The following is a 21,673-nucleotide window of genomic DNA, read 5'->3' as shown; positions in this document are numbered from 1 at the left end:
TATAATAAGGTTTCAGTATCAATAGTTAGTACCTGTCATATGTGGCTGAATTAGTTGTAAACATTGAATGTCTTTCTTGTGAATACCTTGATAGAGCCCCAGTAGTCGATGTGGGTAATTACCAAAGAATGTATGAGAATGTTTAGTGCCAACAGGTAAAGAAGACGTGAGATTGATTGGTTCATGTGTAATTTATAGAAAGTCCACAAATAGGATATTTGTGGCTGAAAAGTGAGTTTAGCATCAAAGTGAATGCCTAGAAGTTTTAAGGTTGAGGATGGTCAAATGATCTCTTTGCAGAGTATAAGTGGTATGGATAAATCTTGTGATCCGTGGTTAGAGAAAATAAGTGCCCTAGATTTTTTTCAGATTAAGGTGAAAATGGTTGTCTTAAAGCCAGTTTATCTTCGTTAAGTTGTACTTGACCTCATAGATTTGCTGGGTATCAGTGAGATCAAGTAGGTGTAAAAACTGTATGTCGTCTGCGTAGAAAAAGGATGCAAAGCTGATTTATTGAGAGTGAGTAGGGGTGCCATAAAGATGTTGAATAAAGTTGTGCAAGAGTAGATCTCTGAGGAGCCCTACAGGATATATTGTAGAGTTTGGATGTTTGAAAATGAACAATATTTTGCCAGTCAGAGAAATAAGATGTGAACCATGCTAAAGCAGTGCCTGTTATGTCAGTGTGTTGGAGCCGGGTTAGTAGAATTGTGTGATCAATTGTGTCAAAAGCTGCAGTGAGATCAAGAGAAATTAAAAGATCAGATTTGTAATGATCTATGTGGTATTCTAATCTAATCTTCTATTTGTGCATCGCACATACCTATACAGGCTCAAGGCGACATAAAGAGCGAAAGAGAGTTGGGAGGAGAGGGAGGAAGGAGGTGGTGGAAGATAGTCAAGAGGGTGGAAGTGGAAGTAGAGAGAGGAAAGGGGAGATTAAGTGTCGAAAAGATGGGGTTTCAGTTTCTTCCGGAATATAACATAGAAACATAGAAATAGACGGCAGATAAGGGCCACGGCCCATCTAGTCTGGTCACCCCAATGACCCTCCCCTACCTTTCTCTGTGAATAGATCCCACGTGTCTATCCCATTTGGCCTTAAAATCAGGCACGCTGCTGGCCTCAATAACCTGAAGTGGAAGACTATTCCAGCGATCAACCACCCTTTCAGTGAAAAAGAATTTCCTGGTGTCCCCCTGCAGTTTCCCACCCCTGATTTTCCACGGATGCCCCCTTGTTGCCGCGGGACCCTTGAAAAAGAAGATATCTTCTTCCACCTCAATGCGGCCCGTGAGATACTTGAATGTCTCGATCATGTCACCCCTCTCTCTGCGTTCCTCGAGGGAGTACAGCTGCAACTTATCCAGCCGTTCCTCGTACGGGAGATCCTTGAGTCCCGAGACCATCCGGGTGGCCATTCTCTGAACCGACTCCAGTCTCAGCACATCCTTACGGTAATGCGGCCTCCAGAATTGCACACAGTATTCCAGGTGGGGCCTCACCATGGATCTATACAATGGCATAATGACTTCAGGCTTACGGCTGACGAAACTCCTGCGTATGCAACCTATGATTTGCCTTGCCTTGGATGAAGCTTGCTCCACTTGATTGGCAGTTTTCATGTTCTCACTGATGATCACCCCTAAGTCTCGTTCTGCTTCAGTTCTTGTTAGGATCTCGCCATAAGGGTGTAAGTCTTGCATGGATTTTGGCTTCCCAGGTGCATGACTTTGCATTTTTTGGCATTGAAGCTGAGTTGCCAGGACCTAGACCAGCGCTCCAGTAGGAGTAGGTCGTGCATCATGTTGTCGGACATTGAATTTATGTCTGTTGTGCTTTTGCCCACTACATTGCTTAGTTTGGCGTCATCGGCGAATAATGTTATTTTACCTCGCAGCCCTTCTGCCAAGTCTCTTATAAAGATGTTGAATAGGATCGGGCCCAGGACCGAGCCCTGCGGCACTCCACTGATTACCTCTGTCATTTCGGAGGGGGTGCCATTCACCACTACCCTCTGAAGCCTACCTCCAAGCCAGTTCCCAACCCATTTCGTCAATGTGTCGCCCAATCCTATAGAACTCATCTAGTTCAGCAACCTGCGGTGTGGTACGCTATCGAATGCTTTACTGAAGTCCAGGTATACGATGTCCAGGGACTCCCCAACATCCAGCTTCCTTGTTATCCAGTCAAAGAAGCTGATCAGGTTGGATTGGCAGGATCTCCCCTTAGTAAATCCATGTTGACGGGGATCCCATAGATTCTCCTCGTTCAGGATCGTATCCAATTGGCGTTTGATTAGAGTTTCCATTAGTTTGCACACTATTGATGTGAGACTCACCGGTCTGTAGTTTGCTGTCTCCATCTTTGAGCCTTTCTTGTGGAGTGGAATGACGTTGGCCGTCTTCCAGTCTAACGGGACGTTACCCGTACTAAGGGAGAGATTGAAGAGCGCTGGCCTCAATAACCTGAGAGTGTAGTTAGGTTCTGTTATGGTTGTTTCTGTGAAGTTATTCCAAGTTTTTACTCCTAGAAAGGTAAGCATGGAGTATTAAACTGTAATGATGGATTATGCCAATCAGTGAGGTCTCAGTTGAGTGATGTTCCCAAAAACCTGTTTGGATGTAGGGTGTTAGTTTGTCGAGATAGTCTGTAAGAAGGGTAAAGATGTATTTTTTGCAATCTTTGAGTAGAATTGTAGGTTTGAAATTGGTTGTTAGTTAGTACTAACATTATGAGGTTGATTAGTGTCTTTCAGTTTGGGGCAGATTCTTGCCTGTTTACAGGTAATAGGAACGAATGCTTGCTGGAAGCTCTTGGATATCATTAAGTGAATGAAGGGGGCAAAGATTTGTATGCTGAGATTGTTCTGTTTTTCTTGCTTTGTTAACCTTTTCAATGAGTCTCTAGAGTCAGGAGTGGTACTGGAGAAGGGCAGATGTGATCTCTCTCCACAAAAGTGGAAGTAAGGAAGAAGTAGGGAATTACAGGACGGTAAGTCTGACTTCTGTGGTAAGCAAATTAATGGAAACGCTTTTAAAACAGAGAATGGTCAAGTTTCTGGAATCCTGTAGGACTGGAAGCAACATGGATTCACTAGAGGTAGGTCTTGTCAGACAAATCTGATCAATTTCTTTGAATGGGTGACCAGAGAATTGGATAGAGGATGTGCGCTAGATGTGATGTATTTAGATTTTAGCAAAGCCTTTGACAGTGTTCCACACAAACGTCTGATAAATAAACTGAGTGCCCTTGGGATGGGTCCCAAAGTGACAGGCTGGGTTAGGAACTGGTTGAGTAGAAGGCGACAGATCACTGGAGATCAATGGAGATCACTCTGAGGAAAGGGATGTTACCAGTGGTATGCCTCAAGTTTCTGTTCTTGGGCCTGTTCTTGTTAACATTTTTATAAGTGATATTGCTGAAGGGTTTTCGGGTAAGATTTGCCTCTTTGCAGATGATACCAAAATCTGCAATAGAGTAGACATACCAGATGGTGTGAATAACATGAAGAAAGACCTGGCGAAGCTTGAAGAATGGTCTGAAATTTTGCAGCTAAAATTTAATGCTAAGAAATGGAAGGTCATGCATTTGGGCTGCAAAAACCTGAGGGAACGGTACAGTTTAGGGGGTGAAGAACTTATATGCATGACGGAAGAGCGGGATTTGGGGGTGATTGTATGTGATGATCTTAAGGTAGCTAAGCAGGTTGAAAAGGTGATGGCAAAAGCTAGAAAAATGCTAGGTTGCATAAGGAGAGGTATGGCCAGTAGGAAAAAGGAGGTATTGATGCCTCTGTATAAGACTCTGGTGAGACCTCATTTAGAATATTGTGTACAATTCTGGAGGCCGCACCTTCAAAAAGATATAAAAAGGATGGAGTCAGTCCAGAGGAAGGCTACTAAAATGGTATGTGGTCTTCGTGATAAGGCGTATGGAGACAGACTTAAAGATCTCAATCTGTATACTTTAGAGGAAAGGCGGGAGAGGGGAAATATGATAGAGACAAATACCTACGTAATATAAATGTACATGAGTCGAGTCTATTTCATTTGAAAGGAAACTCTGCAATGAGAGGGAATAGGATGAAGTTAAGAGGTGATAGGCTCCGGAGTAATCTGAGGAAATACTTTTTTACGGAAAGGGTGGTACATGCATGCAAACAGAGACTGTGTCTGAATTCAAGAGGTCCTGGGATAGGCATGTGGGATCTCTCAGAGAAAGAGATAATGGTTACTGTGGATGGACAGACTAGAAGGGCCATTTGGCCTTTATCTGCTGTCATGTTTCTATATAAATCAATTTTTATGTTATGTTACATAACATTTGAGGATGAATGAGAGAATTGGATCACGGGGAGACATGGTAAGTTTCATAGTTGAGATTTCTGATATTGGGGGGTTGTTGAAATCTGAAAGGATACTGGTAAATGTGTTGGGATTTGAAACTGTTGAGGTAGATGTTGGGAAGATGGATAAGTTGGAAAGGGATGTGGATAGTTGTGTTATCTTTACAAAAGTGTCCACTAAGTCTTGAGCTGTGGGGAGGGGAGTGAGACTACATTTAGGGAGTGGTTGTGTTGTTTGGGTTTTCAATATTTTATAAAGCATTGATACATTTTTGACCATAGAGATCTTTTTTGAAAAGAAGAGGGTTCTTTGTTTGTTTTTTTTAGAAAAGTCGATGTCAAGTTTGTATTCCTTAGATTTTGCTGGTGTTTTAATATGATGCCAGTGACACTCAAGAGATCGGAGTTGTTGGTACAGTAACCGTAGGGGCCATACCATGACTCTGATGTCTTATTACTAGAAGAGGTGATAAGGTGTTTGGGAGAGATTATATTCAAGAAAGAATGAAGGGCTGAATCTCACTCTCGGGTTTGCTGATCTAATGATAAAGTCAAGAAGGATTCTATTTGTAGAGATAAATGGGCATTTATTGATAAGTCTGTTAATTTGGAGAAGTCTTGAGTATAGTTTGAGGTTAAAGTTTTTTTTGTACATTTGTTGGGCTGTGAGAGGTAGAATGTGATTAGAGAGTGGTGGAACCAAGGGAGGGTAAAGATGGAAGGGGTAGAAGTTTTGATTGATAAGTGAGTGGGTATTATCTAATGTGTGGGGCCATTGATCAACATTGAAAAGGATAGATCAGAGAGGTGGTTAAAAAAGTATTTAGGCCCAGATTCTTAAAATTGTCACTCCCTCCCTCCCATTGTCCATCATGTCTCCTTCAATCTCTTCTACCCCTGGATCCAAAATGCCTGGCTTTCTCCCCTCCCTCTCCTGTGCATCTTTCTCTCTTGTGCCCTGGGTCCAATATCTCTCTCTGTCCCCTCAAACATCTCTCCCTTCTCTCCTCCCTCTCTTCCATTGTCCACCATCTCTTTCTCTCTTCCCCTCTCTCTTGCACCCTAGGTCCAACATCTCTCCACTCTTTCTCTCCCTCTCCCTCCTGCAGCATCTTTTCCCTCTTGTCTCTCCATGTGGCATCTCTCTCCCTCCCCTTCTGTCCAACAATTCTCCCTTCCTTACCTTCCTTCCTCCTGTTGTCCAGCCTTTCCTTCCCTGGTCTAGATCTACCCCCACCCACCACCACTACCATGTCTACCTTTTTGAGCTTCTCCAAAAGCTCCTTGAGCAAAACCATCCTAGATTCCACCCGTGAAGAAACCACACCTCTGATGAAATGCGCTTTCAATGAAATTGGTGGATTTTTACCACATCCTATATAAGCAGAGGAAATAGCTGCCCGTATCCATCTGACAATCAAGGCCTTTGAGGCCGGCCTTCCTCTGTGTCCAGAGTCGGTTTGGATGAAGAGATGATCTGACAATCAAAAATCATTTGTAATACAACAGTAAACTAAAGAGAACCTAATGGTTATCTATTAATTAAATATAAAATAAAGAACCACTGACAAATGACACTGCGGGTAATTTTTTCTTTAGTTATTATTTAAACGGGAACAAGCCTCCAATTATGGTGTGTTTTTCCCATTCTAGGGTTTCTTCAAGAGAAAGACAATTCTTTTCTCTTACTCCTGCTTACATTACCGGCTTGAACCCATCCTCCCTCCCATAATTAAAACCATTAATTTATTCTTTATTTCTTAAATTATTTTATCTCCTTATTTAATCATTAATTATTCTTCATTCTCCAATTAATCTAATTGAAATATATAAATCCTAAAAACCTTTGCAATTCATGAATACTTCATGTTTGAAAAATTTCATTAAGAGGCCTCACAGTTCATTTCAACACTCAAAACCGACAGGAAAAATTATGCTAGTTTTTTAAAATGCACTGGTGCTTCAAAGTGCTTTATAAAAAGTGCTTTTGTGCTATAAATTACTTCAGTGCATCTCATAGTTTAAAGTACTTAGCTTGTGCCCTTTTAGAAACCAAGGCCGTTGCTTAATACTTTCAATCTTCCATGGCTTACGTTTCGCGGGATAGAGTTACATCCCTACTGTGACAGGGAAAAGACTCTAGCAACGCTTCTCTGGGCTAACAGCACACCACAGCAAAACCAGTGCATTTTAAAAAACTAGCACAGGTTCTCTCTGCTGCGATCCTGCCCCTGACGTCAGAGCAGGGGCAGGACGTAGCAGAGAGAACGTGCTGCTGAGGACGACGGGCAGCTGCAGGGATCGCTATAACACCAGCGAGCCTGCGGGCTGCCGTATTAGCCTTAAGGAGGTAAGAGCGGGGAAGCTGGGGGAGGCAAGAGCGGGCAAGCTGGGGGAGGCCTTTCTGACTGACCCTCCCCCCTCAAGCAGGAGCAGCAGCAGACGGCCAGCAAGAGGCAGTGCTGCAGCTCCTGCTTTAGGAAGGCACTGGGGAAGGGTCGGTCATTGAATCGGGAAGCCGATTTTTTAAAAAATTGAATCGATTCAAATCGATTCACCTGATTCGAATCAGTGAATCAGGCAGCACTAGTCTTCGTCACTAGAGGTACAGAGAGGTGGGGGGAGCAGGGGGACTTTTGGTGGCAGGAGTGGGCATCCCTCCTGCTCATTTTTTGTAAAGTATGGGGAGGAGGAAGGGGTCCTGGCAGAGGGAGTCAGGTGATATGGCCGGGGTTCGGGGGGGTTACGGTGTTAGGAGGGAGTGGGCATCCCTGAGAGCCAGTGACCTGTCTACTCAAACTACCAATGAGAGTGCAACTCAGATAGTGTTTTAGTGGCATAGACAATTCCTCAGTGTGAACTAGGCGGTCCTCGAGGGCCACAATCTCATGCGAATTCATTGTGGAAATCTTGAAAGAGGGAAGGTTATGGTCCTTAAGAACCATGATTGCCCACCCTCAGGGTGATAGAGTACACTGATGGAGGATAGAAAGAGCATTTACACTTCCAAATTAGTCACTTTATGCACACAAATATTCACCCTTAGAGATTAGAAAAAAATTAGGGCTGCATTTTGATTAATCTCGCAGTTAAAGGTGGGGCATAGCCAGCAGTCCATTGTGGGGAGCCATGCTTTTCCTCTTCTTCCCCACATACCTTTGCAGGAAGGAATGCTGAAGCCTCACCAGCTGAAGCCGCTCTCTTCCTCCTTGGACTGCCTAAGAAATGAGAGAATCATTAGGGTGCCTCCAGCACTCCCCAAGCATACACAGATCATGCATAAACAGAGTATGCTTGGAGAGCACATGCATCGATGGCTAGAGGCATGCTGCTGACTTTGTCACTCCTGAGACAGCAGAGGAGCCATGTTGGTGGGGGCGTCGACACCCCTCCCCCCTTCCCATACCTCTAGTTGAAGTTGTTGTTCGTGGTGGTCAACAATGTGCTCCTCCTGTCGGCTCTCCCGCTGATGTCACTTTTGGGTCCCATGCATAGGAAGTGACATCAGAGGGAGAGCCAACAGGGTCATGAGGAGCATGTTGTTGACCGCTACGAGCAACAACTTCAACTAGAAGTACAGGGAAAGGGAGGCAGGGAGGGGGACGGGTGCCACTATGGGGCAGTACAAGGAGGAAGGGGGTGACTTAAGCAGCAGATTTCAGCTAACCCACCTGCCATTGAACAAGCTTGGCAGCTCAGGTCTCCAAGGCCTCCCACCATGGCTGTTGCCCTGATTAAAGCCTCAATATCTTCTTTCTCCTGCCACCAGGCCCAACGCTCTGTTTTCCCTCCCTCTCCACCCCAGGTCCATTCGCTCTCTTTCTTCCCCCTCCCTCCCTGATCCAAACGTCTCTCCCTTCTCCCTTCACTGGCATTCCAAGCAGAAGTAATGAATTCATGTTGGAATGCTTACTTATTATCAATTTCGGAAAGATCTTAAAACTGATCTATTTACCGGTAAACAATACAAAACACAATATTGATTTTATCCTTAAATTTGTTATCATAGTCAGTTTCTACTATCTTATGATCATTCGTTTAAACACTTCTACAGACTATTTTTATTTATTTTAGTATAATCAACTTGTATTGTGTAATTACTATCTTTTATAGGGCTGTATTTTGCTATTTAGTATTTTATTCTGAACTGTTATTTTCATTTATAATAATTGTTACATGGCTTTGTATAGAGAATGACACGGGGAAAAAATCTGTCCCCGGCCCACCGTCCCCTTCACTGCCCCGTCACTGCCATTCCCTTCACCGCCCCGTCACCGTCCCCGCAGCATCCATATAAGCCTTAGTACTGCAATATTTAACATTCCTTTCTTATAAATCAAAGTTCTGGCTGCTGAACTAGAGAAAGAGATGTTCAGCTGGTAGGGCTTTGTTTATAAATTTTTATCAACACAACTAATATACTACTTTATCCTAAAATTAAAAAATAAATAAATAAATAGAATTTTTTTTTCTACCATAAGAACATAAGAACATAAGACTTGCCTCTGTCGGGTCAGACCGGAGGTCCATCGTGCCCGGCAGTCCGCTCACGCGGCGGCCCCTCAGGTCCAGGACCTGATAGTGCTCCTACCCTAAAACTCACATATGCTTTTCGCTTTTGTCCTGTAGTGTAACCTTCTATCTATACCCTGTAATCCCCTTCTCTTTCAGGAAGTCATCCAGTCCCTTTTTGAAACCCAGTATTGTACTCTGTCCTATTACCTCCTTTGGAAGCGTGTTCCAGGTGTCCACCACCCTCTGAGTGAAGAAAAACTTCCTTGCATTCGTTTTGAATCTGTCCCCTCTCAGTTTTTCTGAGTGACCTCTTGTTTTTGTTGTCCCCGCTAGTCTGAAGAATCTGTCCCTATCCACCCTCTCTATGCCTTTCATGATTTTATATGTCTGTATCATGTCTCCTCTCAGTCTCCGCTTTTCCAGGGTAAAGAGCCCCAGTTTGTCCAACCTTTCGGCATATGAAAGGTTCTCCATTCCCTTTATCATCCTAGTTGCTCTCCTCTGGACCCTCTCAAGTATCGCCATGTCTTTCCTAAGGTACGGGGACCAGTATTGGACACAGTATTCCAGATGTGGTCGCACCATTGCTCGATACAATGGCAGGATGACCTCCTTCGTTCTGGTAGTGATACCTTTTTTGATAATGCCCAGCATTCTGTTCGCTTTCTTTGAGGCCGCTGCACATTGCGCCGCTGGCTTCATTGTTGTATCCACCAATACCCCCAGGTCTTTTTCTAGGGTGCCTTTCCCCATCTCCCTTCCTCCCATCGTATAGCTGTACATGGGGTTCCCTTTCCCGATGTGCAAGACCTTACATTTCTCCACATTGAAGCTCATCTGCCATCTTTTTGCCCACTCGCACAGTTTGTTCAGGTCGCTCTGTAGTTCTTTGCATTCCTCAACAGTTTTGACCCTGTTGGAGAGTTTTGTATCGTCCGCGAACTTGATAACTTCACATTTCGTGCCCGTTTCCAGATCGTTAATGAATATATTGAACAGCAGCGGTCCCAACACTGACCCCTGGGGGACACCACTCGTGACCTCTTTCCAGTCAGAGTAGTGTCCTTTTACTACTACCCTCTGCTTCCTATCCATCAGCCAATTTTGGATCCATCTGTGGACGTCCCCTTCCACCCCGTGGTTCCACAGTTTCTTCAGCAGGCGCTCGTGGGGTACCTTGTCAAAGGCTTTTTGGAAATCCAGATAAACTATGTCAATGGGGCTACCCTGGTCCAAATGTTTGCTTATCCCCTCAAAGAAATGTAGTAGATTCGTTTGGCACGATCGTCCTTTATAGAAACCGTGCTGGCTTGATCTCATCAGTTTATTTTTTTCTATATGCTCATTGATACCTTCCCTGATCAGTGATTCGACCATCTTCCCCGGAACTGAGGTCAAGCTCACCGGTCTATAGTTCCCCGGGTCGCCTCTCGATCCTTTTTTGAAGATTGGTGTAACATTTGCTATCCTCCAATCTTCCGGGATTATCCCTGATCTTAAGGATAGGTTGCAAATATGCCTGAGTAACTCCGCTATTTCGTCTCTGAGCTCTTTCAATATCCTCGGGTGGATCCCATCTGGGCCAGGAGATTTGTCGATTTTTAGTCTATTTATCTGCCTTAGAACGGCTTCGAGGCTTACCTCCATGCATGATAATATACCCTCCTGATCCTCCTTGAAGATTTTTTCTGGTTCCGGCACGCTGGATGTGTCTTCTTTTGTAAAGACCGACGCGAAGAACTTGTTTAGTCTATCAGCCACCTCTTTTTCCTCCTTCACCACTCCTTTCTTGTCTCCCTCATCCAGGGGTCCCACCTCCTCCCTTGCTGGCTGTTTCCCTTTTACATATCTGAAAAATGGTTTAAAGTTTCTTGCTTCCTTGGCTAGTCTCTCCTCGTATTCTTTCTTGGCTTTTCTGACCACTCGGTGACATTTTTTCTGATGCTCCCTGTGCTCTTTCCAGTTTTCTTCCGTTTTGTCCTTCTTCCACTTCCGAAATGATGTTTTCTTGTCTCCTATCACTGTCTTTACTTCATTGTTTATCCATGCTGGGTCTTTAGTCTGATTCTTTTTGCCTCCTTTCCTAAATCTGGGTACATATAGGTGTTGTGCCTCGCTTACCGTGTCCTTGAGTAGGGACCAGGCTTGCTCCACAGACAGAGCTTTCTTGTAGCTGTTTCTGAGTTTCTTCTTCACCATTTGTCTCATGGCATCATAGTTCCCTTTTCTGAAGTTAAACGCTGTTCCCTTTGTTCTCCTCCCCTTTGGTAATCCTACTTCCACTTGGAACAGAATCATGTTGTGGTCACTGTTTCCTAGCGGTCCCATTACTTCCACTCCCTTTGCAGGTCCTTTAAGCCCGTTGAGGATCAGGTCCAGGGTCGCTGCCCCTCTCGTTGGAGTCTGTACAAGTTGTTCCATGAAACAATCCTGGACGGCTTCCAGGAACTCCGTTTCCTTCGTACATTTTGAATTTCCAAGATGCCAGTCTATCCCGGGATAGTTGAAATCTCCCATAACTATAGTGTTGGTGTTCTTGCATTCCCTCCTCAGTTCGGCTACCATTTCTGTATCCACTGCTTCAAGTTGCCCAGGTGGACGGTAGATCAGTCCCATCTTTATCTCGGATCCGTTTTTTCCTGGTATTTTAACCCACAATGACTCTAGTTGTCCATTTGCCGCTGCTGTATCCACACTGGTTGAGTGAATGGTTTCTCTTATGTACAGTGCTATTCCGCCTCCCTTCTGATAATTCCTATCTTTTCGGTAGAGTTTATACCCTGGCAGTACTATGTCCCATTTGTTTTCCTCGTTCCACCATGTTTCCGTGATCCCTATGATGTCTAGGTTCTCATTATTGGCCATGACTTCCAATTCTCCCATTTTGTTCCTTAGGCTCCTTGCATTAGTGTACATGCAGTTCAAGTCCTGGCATTTAGTCTTCCTCGCTGTTTTCCCATGTGCTTCAGTCCTCTTTCTGTCCTCTTCCTGGCCAGCCAACTCCTGTATTTTATCTCCTTTGTCCTCCCTTTGTGATATGTTTCTATTGCCTCGCCCATGTGGCATGTTCGTATTTACTACTTCCTGAACCTTCCCTTCTTCCTGATCCTTTTTGACTTCCCCTTGTAGTATGTTTATCATGTCCTCCTCCCTCTTCATCTGTCTCCCTTGTTGTTTCATAACCTGTTGCTGTTCACATGTGTCTGCCCAGCATTTATCCCCCTCAGTACCTTCACTGGGTACTGGGTCCCGAACCGTCGATATCAGTTCGACTGTCGGCTTTCCCCTTCCATTTAGTTTAAAGCTTGCTCTATCGCTCTTCTGATGTTATTTGCTAGTTGTCTAGTTCCTGCCGTGCTCAGGTGCAGACCATCCTTCTTGTAGAGCTTGTTCTTTCCCCAGAACGTTGTCCAGTTCCTCACGAAGAGAAATCCCTCTTCCTCACACCATCTCCTCATCCAAGCATTTATTGATTGTAGTTCTGTCTGCCTCTTCGTTTCTGCCCTCGGTACTGGCAGGATCTCTGAGAAGGCTATCCTCTGGGTCCTCATCTTCAGTTTCCTTCCTAGGATCCTGAACTGTTCGGTCAGTGCATTCTTGTTGTAGTCTCTCCTGGTGACATCGTTCGTCCCGACGTGAACTATCACTGCTGTCTCTTCCGTCTCTGTTCCCTCCAGGATTCTTTCAATTCTGTCCACGATGTCCTTAGTTCTTGCTCCTGGGAGACAGGTCACTAGCCGATCCTCTCTCCCTCCTGCTACGTGACTGTCTACTTGCCTTAGGATTGAGTCTCCCACTAGGATTGCAGATTTCCCCTTTTTCAGCCTCCGTTGCGGTCGCAGGTCTGTGTCCCTGGTGTTCCTCATTTCTTCTCGCTCTAGGCACTGAGAGTGCCTCTCCTCTTCTTTCAGCAAAATTCCTCCTTGGGTAACCTCAGATTCTTCTTGTCTTCTGCTCTGTGTGTCCTCCTCGTCTCTCCTCTCCTCGTGTGCCTGCCCTTCCACTCTCCTGTAGGCATCTTCAATGAACTTCTTGAGCTCCCAGACCTGTTCCTCGATGCGCCCTTCTTGCGTGAGGTCTTCAGCTGTCTGGAAGGGGTCTTCTGAGATGTAGAGTCCCTCTAGTTCCTGGATCCTCAACTTCAGATGCCTGACTTCACTCCTCAAGCTCTTCAGTTCCTGACAACGCCCGCACACATATGACTGCAACCCGGAGGGGAGGTAGTCGTACATGTGGCAGTCCGTGCAGTACACTGGGAAGCTCATCCTCTGTGTTCCTTCAGCTTGCATTCTTGTCTGCCCTTTAGGAGTCCTGACGCTAGTATGTTCACCCCTGTTCCTGGCTCTTCCTTACCTTCTTCGTCCTCTGCTCCTTTGCTTGTGCGTGTGTGTTGTTTGCCTCTTGTACGCCTTGTGTTTGCCTTCTCCGCTTGCTCGTGTATTTGTGTTTTTCCTTGGTTCCTCTTTATCTTGTTCAGCTGTGCTTGATGCTGTCTTGTGTTGTTCGCACGTGTGCTACCTGCTTGGTCTGCCTCTACTTTATCTTCTGCTCGTGCTTCTTGTCCACTGCCCCTGCTTCTGTTCTTTGGTGCCTTCCTTGTCTGTCGTTTCCCTATATGTGTGGTCCTCCCTGGGCCTACTCTGCCTTTTGTTCCGAGTTGTTTACCCTACGCCTTTCTTGTTTGTATGTGGATGTGACCTTACCTTAGATGTAGTGGCCCGGCCCTTCTTAAGGCCCTTCGCAAAGGCGCTCTCGCTAAGGCGAGCGCCTTTGCTGCGCGCCTTCGCCGCGCACCGAACGGCGGGGCGCCGTTGGCTCCCTTCCTCTTAAGGAGGAGCCCGGCTGATGATGCTTCGCTGACGCGGTGGGGGTGGGCGGAGCCTCCTCTCGCCGCTACCCGCTCCGCTTCAGCAGTTCTCCTTCTCCCCTCTTCTGGCTTCTCACTCTGCTCCTCTCTCTCTTCGCCGCTGGTTTCTGCTTTCCACATCTCATTCAATTCCTTCCATCCACAGTGTGTCTTCTCTCTGCATCTTCCATTTGCTGTTACTGTGCCTCTCCCTTCACCCCCCCCCAATTGGTCTAGCACCCATCTTCTTCCCTCCACTCCCCCATAGTATGGCATCTGTCTTCTTCCCTTCCAGCGTCTTCTCCCCACTCTGTCTTCCACATTTCCCTTCAAGGTCTATTCCTCTCTACCCTCTTTCAATGTCTGTTCTATTCCTTCCACCATCACCCTTCCCTCCCTCCTTTACCATCTGTTCCTTTCTACCACCCTTCAGCTCCTCTCGCGTGGCCTATCTATCTACCTTCCTCCCTCTTAATTTCGTGGCACGTTACAATGTAATTTGTGCAAGCCGCTGGAGCCTGCGAGCTCGGTCCCTGTCCCATCCCCACAAACCATCTCACTTCTGTGTTCCTATTTTCCCCATTTCTAATATCTCCCCTATGTATCGGGCATTGCCCCCCCCCCTGTGTCCATATACCATACCCATGGCATGTCCCCTTTATGTCTCTGTCCCTATGCCCCCATGCACATAATTTCCCCTCTTTCAGTTACCTTCCTGTGTCCAGATTTCCCCTATCTTCCTCTTCCATACCAGTGTGTCTCTTCTTTTCAACCCCATCTAGCTTCTTCCCCCCCCCCCTGCTTCCAGCATCTGGCTCACCTGCCTGTCTTCCTCTTTCTTTCCTGCTGTGGGTTTCTTTCTTTCCTTCTTCATCCCCTTGGCCCAGAATCTTTTTCCCTAATCTTCTCTCCTGCAACTTCCTGTTTCCGGTTGCATCAGAGGAGAAGATTGATCAACTTGCGCAGCCGCGCGTGCGTCTTTTTGAATGCGTGTGGCTCGGGAAAAAGAAAGCCGGCAAACAGCATATAAGGTGAGGTGGAGGGAGGGAGCTGGCTAAACGCTGCGATCGGGCGGGTGGAGGCTGCTGGACCGCGTGATCCTTGATGCCTCACTGCGGAGACAAGACCATTCACCAAATGGCCTTGTCCCTGTCCTCGCAGCGACTACTATTTTTCTTTTCCCATTTCGGCGGGTTACCCGCGGCTAGCCGCAGGTAACAACCACTGTGTCATTCTCTAGCTTTGTATTTCTAATTACCTAGTGTAATTATTATTGTGTAAATCGCCATGAACTGATGGTTTGGCGGTACATAAAAATAAACTATTATTATTCCTTCATCCTTATCTCCCTGTTTCTCCCTCTCCCTTGTGCATAGTCCAGCATCTCATCCTCCCCTCTTGGCACTGCCTGCGGTTTTCTCTCGGTTCTCTCCCTCCCCACCCCTCATGGTCCAACATCTCTCCCTCCCCTTCTGGGCCTGTCCACGGCTCACTCTCAGGCCTCTTCCTCCCCACCCGCACCCACTCTACCTCTTTAAACACAGGCAAGTCTTTGGCCCTGCAACGCTAGCAGCAGCTGTACTTAAAGGCTGCCTTTGGCCTGCACCTCTGATCTGGCCCGCCCTTCTGAAAATAGGAAGTTGCATCAGAAGGAAAGGCCTGGTGCAGGCCTCAGTCAGCCTTTTACAGCTGCTGCTGGCACTGCAGGGCCAAAGACATGTCTGAGTTTAAAAAAGTAAAGCGGGTGGGAAAGGGGGACCTGAGAGCAAGCTGTGAGCAAGTCCAGGGAGGAGGGAGGCGAGCAGAAGATAGGTAGCAGTGATTATATTTTTTAATTGCGATTAATAATTAACATGCAGCCCTAGAAAAAAAGAAGAACTTCATTCTTAGGCTGCACAGAGTTTCTCATTTATTTTGCATCTTCTCCTTTCTATAATGTAGAATGGAACCCATTTCATTTGTTTTACTGATCTTGAAATTTATGTTTATTGTTTACTTATTAACTATTTTTATATAAATATATTTCCAGGTTCTCTCAATGAGGAATTCCGAAACAAATGGTCTACCAAAGGTGGTGCCTTTAACTTTGCCTTATCAAGAATTCAAGATGGATATATCCGATAGCAAGGAAAAATTCAGAGTCCCTGAACGAACGAAGAAAGTTGACTTCTGCAAAGTAGTGCTGACTGCTCCATCTGAGTCACATAGATACCTTAATGAGAAATACAAGCAGGAGGAGTTTGTGGAGGAAGAGGAGGAGGAGGATGAGGATGAAGCAGAAGAGGACAAGGGCTTCTTAGGAGAAGAAATAGACCTACATAGTGCATCTAGTAGTGAAGTTAGCCAGAAGAGTACAGAGCATAGCCAAGAAGGAGCCCCTTCAACTCTCTTGGCTGATGACCAAAAAGATTCTAAAGGTCGGGCTTCGACTGCTGACAATGATTTGGAATTAGAAGAAGGTTCCAAAACTCTGGTACTGTTTTCACCAGGTGACATGAAAAAATCTCCAGTCACCAATGATTTGATTCCAGATGTTGACCTGGGGACATTGGCTGCATTAACACCCCAGCATGAGAAGCCTCAACCTATGGGAAGCCAACTAGATGTATCTGAGCCAGGAACCTTATCCTCTATCCTTAAATCAGAGCCAAAGCCGCCTGTCACAGCTGCTACTACTTCCTCCCCTTTTACCAAAGTTGAACGCACATTTGTTCATATTGCTGAAAAGAGCCACCTAAATGTCATGTCTTCTAGTGGCCAGCTGATAAGGCATGAGGACTTCTACGGTCCTGGCCAATTGGAAGTCCCTATTATTGAAGAAGAGCAAGAGAAATATACTTTGTTGAAGGAAAATGGAAGTGTAAACTCTGCTGTGGAAACGGGAGAGATGGAAAGCTGTGCACTCTCTGCTAATCACATTGAAACCTCAGTTGAAATGGCATTAGGAAAAGCAGCACTTTCCAATGGTATTGCTAGGTCTGAAGAACAAGTTGACAAATATTCAGGGCATCTGGTTCCTGAGGAAATTGTCAAATTGGAAGAACCAAGTTTTGAGAAGATAATTCTTGCCACAGAACGCCTTAAACAAACAGAAGTTCTCTTAGAGGGTTCAAAACAAAGCCCCAGAAAGCTTCTGGGGTCCAGATTCCGAAGCCGGATTCCTGTGTTCTCTGAAGAAGATACAGGCTCTGATCATTCAGGGTCACACTCTGCCAAAGAAAGGTTGTACAAGATGGCTAAGCAGCCAGATCTAGTGAGACTTGTAATGGAAAAAAGACAAAACAAGTTTCTGAGGCTAGTATCGGGGGCATCGTCATCTGCCTCCTCCAGTGATGAATGGAGACGTACTTCAGAAACCCTCTCAGCTACAGGTTCTGAAGAGGATACACATGATTCAGATGATTCTGCTACAAGACAAGTGGGGAAAGAGAAATCTGTACTCAGGAGGGAAGACAGAAGGAGTAGGATTCCTCGGCCCATCACATCAGTGGAGCTGAAATACGAGAACTATTCACCACATCCTCTGGCAATACCCATCAGCACCCTAGTGGATAAAGGAGTTCTGAACAGGTACGCCATTTTGTATGTCCCATGCCAGACTTTGGCGCTCATTTTCAAAGCATATGACCTCCATGTGCTTTGCATATCCAAATCTCAATTTTGCACAGGCAGGGTCATCCCAGCATCCAAATAGAAGCGAAGTGTGTTCTGGACATCCTTATTTAGACCTTGTTTTAGGAATGTCCAAGTCATGACATCTCCTTAATGCCCCTATGGTTGCTGTCCCCCCTCCCTCTCCCCTGAAAGTGAAACAAGAAAGGGCTTTATGACCGCTTCAGCTATTTTGGGCATTCTTAACAGATCGGGAAGCAGGGCTGTAGACAAAGGGATGTCCTAGGTTCAAATCCCAGAAACAGAAAAGTGCTTACTGTGACAACTGTGAGCCTGAAGGGTTAGGCTATTAAAGTGGTGTACAGTAGGTATTTTTCTGTTCCTGGAGGGCTCACAAATGCAAAGTGGCCCTTGATTTAGAGACCATTGCAGTAACCACTAGGCTGAGCACCTGTGTGGTCCTTTCCCTTTTCAAAATGTGGACGTTTAGGTTTGTAAAATGGATGTTGGCACGCCATATCTAGTGCATGAATGTCCATCTCATGTATTTTCAAACAGGCTGTTTCTTGTTCGAAAATACTTATAAGATGGACATCTGTTTGAGACATTCTGACATGGACATCCTTTCAGAAATGCTCCTCCATGTGTCATCTTCCTAACTCCATTTTATCAAACAACTGAGCTCAAAACCATATTCTCATTTCATTGCTTACACATCATTCATTTCATTGTGCACAATGTACACTAACTACTAAGCTCAATCTCTTAGTTGGCTCATCTGGACAAAAGTGTCTTTTACAGCTGTCTGCGCTTGACAGTTACATGAAGGATTGAAATTGAGTGATGTTAAAATAGAGTGTGCTTCAAAGTTCTTGTATTAACTGGAGGAGAGTTAATGTATTAATCTGCTCTTCTAACACCTCCCTCTGTCCGCTGGCCACTGGGAAGCTCAGGATGCTCCTAACCTGTGCAAAGCTATGGCAAATCGTTTTTTTAAGTTCAGAGTTGAAAAGCTACTTGCATGAAATTGTGTGGAGAATTGCTGAAATAGCACATCTTTCCGTTCTTCTAAAATGTCAACTTTTCTTTTTCTCCAGGTTGCAAGTGCAGAAGTCCACTGGAAGTACAGGAGTGAGAGTACAGTCTGAGCATAGATCAAAGGTGGGGCCTACTCCCCCTCGAAGCAGTCCAAGGAAACCCAGCCACCCTCCACCTAGGAGCCCTGTAATACAGTCGCAAAATCTCAGTGCTTCCCCCAAGAACCAGTTACTGTCCAGAACAGAGAGTCCTTCTCCCTCCCGGCAACGAAGGCTGGTAATTCCCCCCCTGCGTCCTCAGCCCCGAGCACAAGCCCTGGAACTGTCAGAGGAACCCTCTGCTTCAACAGGCATGGCCAGGAAAGGACAAAGGGGAAAATCCCAAATTCAGAGCCCAGCAACCAAAGGAAGACCACTGGCAAGTGAAAGTAGGGCTTCTGCCAGATAATGACTTTCTGACATCACCTGGTCAGACTGAAGAATCCCTCTATATAATTATCTAGACTTGAAGTATTGCAGCGCAGCCTTATACCCGGGAACCTGAGTATGCAGATATCTATAATGTCATAGCTTCACTTACACTTATGCACATATCTCACAGGGACAATGCACACATGGCTGAGAGCAGCTGCTCTCGAGTAGGAAGGGACTCTGAATGTCCTCCTTACACTAAGCAATACCAGTTCCTGAGGGGGCATGACTACAGAGCAATGCTGATACTCTGCTCCTTCTGGGAATGCATGATTTCCTCGGCTTCCTTTACTTACTATCTTGTTGTTTTTCTGGAGTCAAGAGGCCGTGATATAAACTTGACATATAATAAGAATTATTCAAAGAGGAGGTACCTTTCAACCCTAACATGAGAACTAAAGAAAGGATCTATAAGGTCTTTTTTTTTTGTACTTTATAGATTTTTCAGAAAATTTATCAAGAAAAACTAAAACTTCTCCTTATTGCTCCCAATCCTGTAATTTTCCAAGCAATCTCTCAGCCATGTAATTAGCACCGTTTCCTCTTCTGTAATCCGCCTAGAACTGCAAGGTATAAACAGAATAGAAGTCACTAATGGAATGTCATTTTTATTAACCATCTTAGAAAGACAATCCCAGCATTCACGGGTAGATAGAAACATCTCTTCCTTCTACCCTATGATTCCCCACTTAGTCCCATCTCAGCCCAACCCCTACTCCTTTCCTTTCAGAATGTGGTGTTTGTACTGCATATTAGTAAACAGTTTCTCTATCAAATGGGACCTCTCTCACCCTTTATAATCACATTTTGCAGGACAACACCGAGGAGTCCCTTCAAGCCACTATCACACAGTTTCTTGCTGCGGTGATCAGCTGACTAGCCAAGTTGACCACACTTGTCCACAAAATAGGTAGAACAGTGTCTGCCTCCCCTCCAACATCTGGTTCAAGTTTGAAATCTTATAGAGAAACATGAAAAATGAAGACAGATAAAGAGTAAGATTTCAAGCTTCAGCCTGTTGTAGCCCAGCCGCATATTTATTTCTTTTCCTCATCTCTGAATAATTCTTACTGTATACAAGCTTCTACAACTTCCAGAAGTTCTGCTCTCAGAAGGACAGGAGAATGGTACTTGAGCAATCACATTGATTATGCAGAAAATGCCTAAGAGTGATGAGAGAATGGAAGATGCAGAAAAGGCATGAATGTAGGAGATCCATTGACCAAACAATCCATATAGCCCTGAATTATGTTTCACCTCCTCCCAGGGGAGCTCAGAACGGTTTACATGAATTTATTCAGGTATCTGCCCAGTGGAGAGGATTAAGTGACTTGCCCAGGGTCACAAGGAGCTGAGGCTGTAGCTTTAACCGCTGCACCACACTCTCCCCCCCTTGTAGTTATATCAAACTAGAATAATACCAGAGGATGTGAACCACTAAATTCAGTATCACACACAAAAATACACATTTTAGCTTTGAATATGAGCTATATTTTGATATACACCAATAATCATTCCCTTGCCTTCCAGTCCTAAATGGTTTCAGGTACCATGTCAAGTTCATTCTTGTGTTGGCCTGTGACCTGATTATCACAGCCTTCGATTGCCAAGTGTATTCTGTATTTAAATAGAAAAATTGATATGAATAGCTTGTATAGCACAGCCTGTTTTAGTCAGGGCCTTTTTCAGACAAGAAGGAACCATACTGTGCAGGGCAGGCTCGTCCAACCGCTTTGTTTTGGCTCTTGGAACGCAATTTCCTCTTCCTCGCCATGACTCAGATCTCTGTAAGTCTGAGTCAAGCAGTGCTGGAAGTTTGGATTGCTGAACTTCTAGCACCATGCAGCCCAGTCACTGAAGCCAGAGGAGGGAAAAGAGGCGAGGGGGGGCTACATGAAAGAGAGCAAGTAGACTGGATGAAGGCTGCAGGTAGGGAGAGAGAGACTGGCTTTTGTATTTTACCATTATTCGATGAAGCAGATGGCAAAATACAACGGTGTGTGTTTATCCATTCATTTATTTAACCCGTCCTCCCAAAGGAGCCCAGAAAGGGTTACAAGAATCAGGTTGCAGAAGCCTACTATAGGGGAACCTATTCTACACACAAAAAAACTGGTCTTCAAGTGGTCTATTGGGTAGAAAGGGTAAAGGAATGGCCCGCAAGCAAAACAACTTACTATGCCTCTTTGTGGTGGTGAAGGGTTCACATATGATGGTGTACCTTATGTTGCTATTCTGTCTAGAGATCATGCAACAGAGCTAAGTATCATTATGTTTTGATTTTGTATTTGGTACGTGGCATGTTTTATGCTCATGTCCTAATAAGATTGGTGAACACTGTTACATAAAAGTCCTTTATTCATCAAATAACTGAATGGTTCAAACTCTATGACTCGACATGTACATGTTTCGGCCTCAACCGGCCTGCCTCAGGAGTCTTATGGGTGAAAAAACCCCACAAATGCACGAACTTCCGGTGTAATGATAAATATATTGATTCTTTGAAACCTAATATATGCTGAAGTTGAAATTTTTTTTTCTTTTTTTTAAATATATTTTAAACTGAAGACAAGTTTCAACTTCAGCGTGTATTAGCTTTCAAAGAATCAATATCATCACACTGGACGTTCGTGCGTTTTGGGGGTTTTTCACCCATAAGACTCCTGAGGAAGGCCGGTTAAGGCCGAAACATGTACATATCGAGTCATAGAGTTTGAACCGTTAAGTTATTTGATGAATAAAAAACTTTTATGTAACAGTGTTCACCAATCTTATTAGGACATATCCACTCTTTGCCTTGCGACTTTCAGTTTGTGAATTTGGTTCTCCTATGTTTATCTATGT

At 44.9% G+C, this 21,673-nt stretch overlaps 1 protein-coding gene across 4 annotated transcripts in view; it reads left to right on the top strand.

Moving 5' to 3' along the window:
• TTBK1 (tau tubulin kinase 1) overlaps positions 1–21,177 on the top strand; it is a 542,632-nt gene extending 521,455 nt beyond the window's left edge. For all 4 annotated transcript variants that reach the window (XM_033936268.1, XM_033936264.1, XM_033936266.1 and 1 more), the window contains 2 exons: positions 15,739–17,279; positions 18,419–21,177. In XM_033936268.1, the coding sequence (XP_033792159.1) occupies positions 15,739–17,279; positions 18,419–18,806 (1,929 nt within the window). In that variant the 3' untranslated portion in view covers positions 18,807–21,177. The remainder of the gene's footprint in view (positions 1–15,738; positions 17,280–18,418) is intronic.
• The last annotated feature ends 496 nt before the right edge of the window (positions 21,178–21,673 follow it).

Source organism: Geotrypetes seraphini, chromosome 3 (genome assembly GCF_902459505.1).
Source record: "Geotrypetes seraphini chromosome 3, aGeoSer1.1, whole genome shotgun sequence".
NCBI classification, from domain to species: domain Eukaryota; kingdom Metazoa; phylum Chordata; class Amphibia; order Gymnophiona; family Dermophiidae; genus Geotrypetes; species Geotrypetes seraphini.
This window is presented reverse-complemented; position numbering and strand designations above follow the sequence as displayed.